This window comes from Populus alba, chromosome 1 (assembly GCF_005239225.2).
Source record: "Populus alba chromosome 1, ASM523922v2, whole genome shotgun sequence".
In the NCBI taxonomy this organism is placed as follows: domain Eukaryota; kingdom Viridiplantae; phylum Streptophyta; class Magnoliopsida; order Malpighiales; family Salicaceae; genus Populus; species Populus alba.
In genome coordinates, this window is record NC_133284.1 from 7,115,772 (window position 1) to 7,122,142 (window position 6,371).

The 6,371-nt window shown below is 36.9% G+C and overlaps 1 protein-coding gene across 1 annotated transcript; it reads right to left on the bottom strand.

The window, feature by feature from the left end:
- Nucleotides 1-4,953: 4,953 nt before the first annotated feature.
- LOC118061281 (uncharacterized) lies at nucleotides 4,954-6,171 on the bottom strand. The gene is made up of 3 exons (XM_035074712.2): nucleotides 6,103-6,171; nucleotides 5,261-5,544; nucleotides 4,954-5,084 (listed from the first exon to the last, which is right to left on the bottom strand). Exons 1-3 carry the CDS (start codon nucleotides 6,139-6,141, stop codon nucleotides 5,015-5,017), a joined length of 393 nt encoding a protein of 130 aa, XP_034930603.1. The 5' UTR covers nucleotides 6,142-6,171; the 3' UTR covers nucleotides 4,954-5,014.
- Nucleotides 6,172-6,371: the final 200 nt, after the last annotated feature.

Below are 6,371 nucleotides of genomic sequence, written 5' to 3' on the forward strand. Positions count from 1 at the left end.
CTCCACCAACACTAGATGCTTCCAATCTTGCTTGATGATCTCCAAAACCTCTTCTGCCATGGGATCTTTGAATAAACCAGAGAATTGAGCAATTCCCATAGTCCTGGGAACGAACTGCGTGCCCCCAAGTTGTCTTACCACTAAGGCAGGAGCATAACTCACATAACCCGTGATCCCTACCAATGGTACCCAACGCCTTTGTCCACAACTCATTAGGACCTTCACTGACGTTACCCATGGGGCCCTCCACTTAAACTCGCTATTAGGTAAACCTTCTAATTTATCAACCCAACCCTGGTTGTCTAGATCTCCCCATTCTTCTTCTTCTACTAACTTGAGGGGTTTTTGGGTGAACCACCAAAAATTATTGAAGACAGGTTTCTTTGTCTCGATATGGCTAACCATCCAAATATACAATAGTTGCGTGCAACATCTCATTGCTCCTTTTCCGGCCCTCCTACAATGGTTAAGTGTCAAAATTGTTTCGACTAAGATAGCAGCCACTGGATTGATTCGTGAATTCTCATACTCCACATAAGCAGCAGCGGCCTCCAAACTTACTAAACCAATCTGACTTGGGAACAACACAAGGCCGAATATACCTAGGGCAATCAATCTCTCTTTTTCTACTCCTGAATTCTTTTCCAATTCTAACATCCTCCATTTCAAACCAGTACCATTCTTCTCTTGAAACTTTTCCAAGTTGGAGATTCTGAGCAGCTTTGACAGTTCAGGGATGATCTTGTCGGATCTTAAAGGAGAATAAATCCGATACAGGTCGTTGGGAAACTCGGTCAACAATCCATATTCCTCAACCGTGGGGCACAAGTCTATGCTTCCAAAGGAAAAACATCGGTAGTCTGGATCCCAAAAATGAACTAAAGCTCGCACAGCTGGGCTTAAAACTTCTACCTTTGCAATTTCCATCAAACGTCCGTATTTCCTAAAAAATGCATCTTTATCCACATTCTGAAAATGAGTCGTTAACTTGTTCACCTCATTCAATACACAATTCAGGTTCTTGATTGGTGACATCTTCTTAGCATCGCTTCTAAAGCAGTCTCCTTCAGTCAATTGTGACAGTTCAGAATTTTTTCCATATTCTAAGATGGAAGATTTAGTGATGATGGCCATTTCGTTCACAAGTCCTGCAATTCAAAATGCATTGGGGTTTAGACTTTGTTTGGATGCAAAAGATATGTTGGAACATACACCCTAAGGATAGGTTCTAATTTCTCTACGTGAGACATAGGGTAGGTTTACTAATGGGTCTCTAAAAGAGGGTCTCTTGCTGTTCCAGTGATCAGCCTTCGTAAAGGCGATATGGAGGTCTAGTAGATAGTGGGATGGTACGTGTACCAATCACAATCAGTCTAAACACTCAGCAAAGAGTTGGGGTTTACACAAACTTAAACCTTGACTCAAGTCATAAGGCAAGCTGCTAGTCCCCCACTTAAACTTAAAGTTACATGTGTGTGCACTCCAAAATAAAAATAATAAAGTGATGCATGACTATGCCATGTATGATAGAATGTAAAGATATATGCTAAAGCTTTTAAACAAAGCATCATAATAAATAATAATAAAATAATAATAATAAAAACCAATAACACATAACACAAACAAACAAACAAATCAAGCTTAGTCCAAGGGTCCCCAGTGGAGTCGCCATCCTGTCGCACCCCCCAAAAAAAAACAACAAATTTTTTTTTTATTTTAAATTTGTTTTGCGACATCCGACTGGCGACTTTCGTTTTGTTCCGTTTTACTGATTTGGTTCTTTGGAGTCGCCACCTAGTATTTTGGTCACTAGGAAACCTAACTGGTCTTTCAGAGATTCTAAGGTAAGGGACTGGTTGCGTAAAGGGAAGGTATTAACACCCCTAGTACGCCCTACCTAAGGTAAGCTGCTTGGTGTTTGGTTTGCTTTATAATTGCTATGGTGTTGGTATTTTCTAGGCTCGTCAATTGATTTTGGATAGAAATCTAAGGAGATTCCATGTGCTTTCAAAGCTCATTTTTCTCTTAGTATTTCAAAAGTTTGTGACACATAAATCGTGAAAAGAAAAAAAAAATTAATTAATTAATTAATTAATTAATTTTGAAATATCCTCGATTATAATCAAGGCTTCTTTCAAGAATGTGCGCGGATTTATTATTCCCAATAATATTTTGGATATTCATCCTTTTAAGGATTTCTTTATCCAAACATTAGTGGTGAATAATAAATAAATTCCCTCTCCAAAAATAAGATTTTTATAGTTTTTTGGAATATTGGCCAATACCCTTTGGAGTTTTACAAACATGTTGTAAAATCCAAAAAATGCAGGAAAATAATTTTGTGTTTTAGAAATCTATGCGAAAACACACTTTCGAAACTTCCAATATATTTTTTTAAAAAAAAAAGAACTTTGAAAACATGTTAGAGTATTGGCCGTATGCAACACGCAAGAAAAATATTTTTTTTAAAACAATATATTTTTTTTTTTACGAAATCAGGTATTTTTCAATACTGAATTTGTATCTCCACAAAATAAAAATACAAACTAATATTAAATCATAGAACAAAATATGCGGAAAAAATCCACAATATTTTTTAGGAATTTTTGAAATTTTTGAAAGCAAAAAAAAAAAAGATCTTCTTTGGAAAATTTCGGGTGCTACGATAAAAATCAGATATTAAATACTGAATTTATACCTCCACAGTATATAAAAAAAAATACAAACCCCCTAAAAAAATATATACATGAAAGGAAAATAACAATATTTTTTTTAGATTTTTTTTAGATTTTTTTACAAATATTTTATATATATATATATATATATATAACATATACACACATATATATATATATAATATAATAATATAATATAATTATATATTAATTATTAAGGGGCTGGGCCGGCCCAACTGACTGGGTCGGGCTCAGCCCACAGTGACTAGGCCGACCTCGGCCCAGGAAAGGTTACTGGGCCGACTCGGCCCAGAAGGTACTGGGCCGCACTCGGCCCAGCAGGTACTGGGCCGCACTCGGCCCAGCAGGTACTGGGCCGGACCCGGCCCAGACCGCCGGACTGGGCCAGATCCCTCTGGCCCGTCCACATAACTCTGGGCCAGACACAATCTGGCCCAGAGAGAAAAGAGAAAACACGGGGGGGGGGGAATTAATTCCCCCCCCCGCCTCCTGCATGCAGAACGATTCTGCATGCAGGAGGCAAAACATATATATATATATATATATATTAACAGAAAAAATGCAGGGGGAGGAGAGGAAGCGTACCTGGTGCTGGCGGAGCTGCGGTGGTGGTGGCAGTGGACGGCGGCTCCGAGCGGCGTTACTGCTGTTTCTAACAGTGAAAAATTCTTCTTCCTCCCTTCTCCTTCGTTTTTTTTCGTTCTCAGTGGCTGCCTATTCTCGGTTCGGTTTTGGTTTTGTTTCGGTTTCCTCCTTCTCGGTTTGCTTCTGTTCTTCTCTCTCTCTTCGGGTCGCTCTCTCTCTCTTTCTCTCTTCTCCCTCTCCTTCTCCTCTCGGCCTCTCTCTATTTATAAGCAAAAAGGAAACGGCGTGCCTTCGTTAGTGCGCCTTCAATCACGCAACGGCTGGTCGGCCATTCTTGCTTTCGGTGGTGGTGGTGGGGGCGAGAGAGAGAGAGACGCGGGAGGCTTTTTTTTTTTCAAATTTTTCTGCCTTTTGTTCTGCTAAACCGTGGGGAAAGGAAGAAGATGAACAGTGTCGTTCAAAACGACACCGTTCTGGTCTCTTTTTTTTTTTTTTTTTTTTTTTTTTTTTTAATGAAACGGCGTCGTTTTGGGTAAAACGCGCCGTTTCATTTAAATGGCTAAACTTCAAATCAGTCCCTCAAATTCGGTCCCCGCCCCTCTTGTTGGCCGCCTTTTTCACTTTGGTCCTTGGCCTCTGATTTATGCAATGTAGCCCCTAATTGATCAAAAAACTTCCAATTTCTTCAATTAGGCCCCTGAACCGAATAATTGCAGCCCCTCCATTTACGCGCCTCTTCCAATTTGGTCCCTGGTTTCGGATTTTCTTAATTAAGTCCCTAATTGGCCATTAAACTTCAATATTTATGCAATTGAGCCCCTGATTTGACCCAATAAATTCCTAAAAAATATATTTTGGCCCCAGAACTTAAATTTCTCCAAATTGACTTAAAAATCAATTTTTCTTGGAATCAAATCTTCTATAAATTCAAATAAAAATCCAATTAAGTCCATAAAAATCCAATTAAGCCCATAAAAATCCAAATTTGGGCTTTTCTCCCTAAAATTCAAATTTTTCTTCTCAATAGGGCTTTCATCCTTCAAGAATATACTGTCAAAAATTTAATCCTTGTATTTTTAAATTCCTTGACCATTTTTCTGACTGTTTTCTAGGCGCTTCTGCCTCCGGTTATTTTTCTAGCCTCTTTTGGCTATTTATTTTATTTTTTTCAGGGGGACCCAAAAATGGGTTACAACATATGGTTCAGTGTAACCATCTTCAATTGACTCTTATAACTCTTGTGATCTTAGTAGTGCCTTGTATTGAATACACCACATATCATAGTTTTGTTTAGTAATACGGGGAATATGAAATTAAATTAAGAAATGTTGTTGCTGGAAGCCATATCTACTCTCAAGCTTTGATGCCACTTTGTTGGAAAAAAAAAATGATAGAATAGAGGAGGGATTACTGCTCACACAATTTAGTAGAATACAATGCACTAAACAATAGTACTCTCACACCTTTCATTATCAAATTCATACAATATATATAGACATTATAAAATATCTTTCATAATCTTCAAAGTACTTAATTAATATTAGACTCTTCAATACTTACTCTAGATTCATAGTACTACTAAATTCATAATATTTTTAATGTGGATGATTATTCATTGAACTAATTTCAATACACTTAATCTTGTGAAACAAGTTTAATAACTAAAAAAATATTTTCAATCATAAACTGCCTAAATCTGAGTGAATGTGGGCGCACAAGCATGGTTAATTTATTCATCTTGTTATTGCCTCTCCTCGGGGAGCTTGCTTGAGCTCAGGTTCTGCTTTGCCATTAATTAGTTCCCTGAAACAAAATATTTAACAAACGAAAACATTAGCAAATCAAATCATTCGGGGGCAAAAAATTAAAAAAAAAAAAAAAGCAAAGAAAATGCAGTTCAAGTTTCTAATTAGTGATATTGTCAATATGATATCCTCCGATCATAAAAACAAAACAAAGGTATTTGGAGAATCACAAACCGCAAGATTTGAGTCAGTACGGCGTCCCTCCGGGCATCATTCTCTGATCTTGCTTTGATAATTTGAAACATGAGGTCAAGCCTGACTTGATTTGCAGCGCTCTGCTTGGAGATTATATTAGTTTCCTCTTTCAGTTTGGCAGTCTCTTTGCTTATTTCTTCAAATTTCTCCCTCACTTCTTTTTGTCCATCTCGTATGCGTTCCTGGCCCTCGTTGATCTCCGCCATGTCAGCTCTGATCCTCTTGATACTCCTGGTTAGTTTGTTGTCCCTTAGTTTTCTTTTCTGCGGACAATAACATTGAGGAATATTGTATGTTAGAAAGCTAGCTTAACAGTGTTATCTAAGTTGTCTTTGGTTACTAGTTTCCTAGGACAACAGCGATCTCTAAGTTGTATTTGGCTAGTTTTCTATCGTAGAGCCAAAAAAAAAAAAAAACACTTGTTGGGTCGAAGAAGAAGAAGAAGAAGAAGAAATAAATATATTTTTAAAATAGTTTTTGAATGAGTTTTTATTTTTTTCAAAACAAGAAGGAAATAACATGACATTTGTATTTTTAATATTTTTATCTGGTAATACATCTACAGTGCATATCCTTTTACCAAAAATGCTGAGAACAATTACAAGCAAAGAATAGTATTGGGATGTAATGTACTGTTATTGGAATAATAATGGTTTTTTAAAATATTTTTTATTTAAAAATATATAAAAATAATAACTTTTTTAAAAAAAACAATTCACTTATAATAGGGTATATAAAACAATCTTAAAAAAAATAAATTTTTTATAAAAAAACTATGCGGTACCACGTTACTAAAAACACTTGAGAAATATGTAACAGACCGTGCTTCGAGTTGCGCGGCGGCCATTCCTTGTCAGCATGGTGCTACTCAACTGAGAACGCGGGAGGTAACTTGGTAACTTTATGTGGCTCGCTAAAGAAATAAATTCGTTATATATAGAACCCTGACTCTAAAAAGACGCGATCTGGAACGCGGGAGGAAATTGCGGTCGCTTTTTCCAATTTCCTTCCTTGCCGATTTAACGCGTGTGTCCGTAGGGTTATTGAAAGGTTCTCAGTGATTAATGTATTTTGAAAATTTAAAAAGCTT

What these genes read in the sequence shown, in the direction of transcription:
- LOC118061281 (XM_035074712.2), bottom strand. Translation starts at nt 6,141, where the DNA reads ATGCTGACAAGGAATGGCCGCCGCGCAACTCGAAGCACG. An exon ending in GCCGCGCAACTCGAAGCACG is followed by an intron (nt 5,545 to 6,102) that starts GTCTGTTACATA and finishes TATTGTCCGCAG; the next exon opens with AAAAGAAAACTAAGGGACAA. An exon ending in GTACTGACTCAAATCTTGCG is followed by an intron (nt 5,085 to 5,260) that starts GTTTGTGATTCT and finishes ATTTTGTTTCAG; the next exon opens with GGAACTAATTAATGGCAAAG.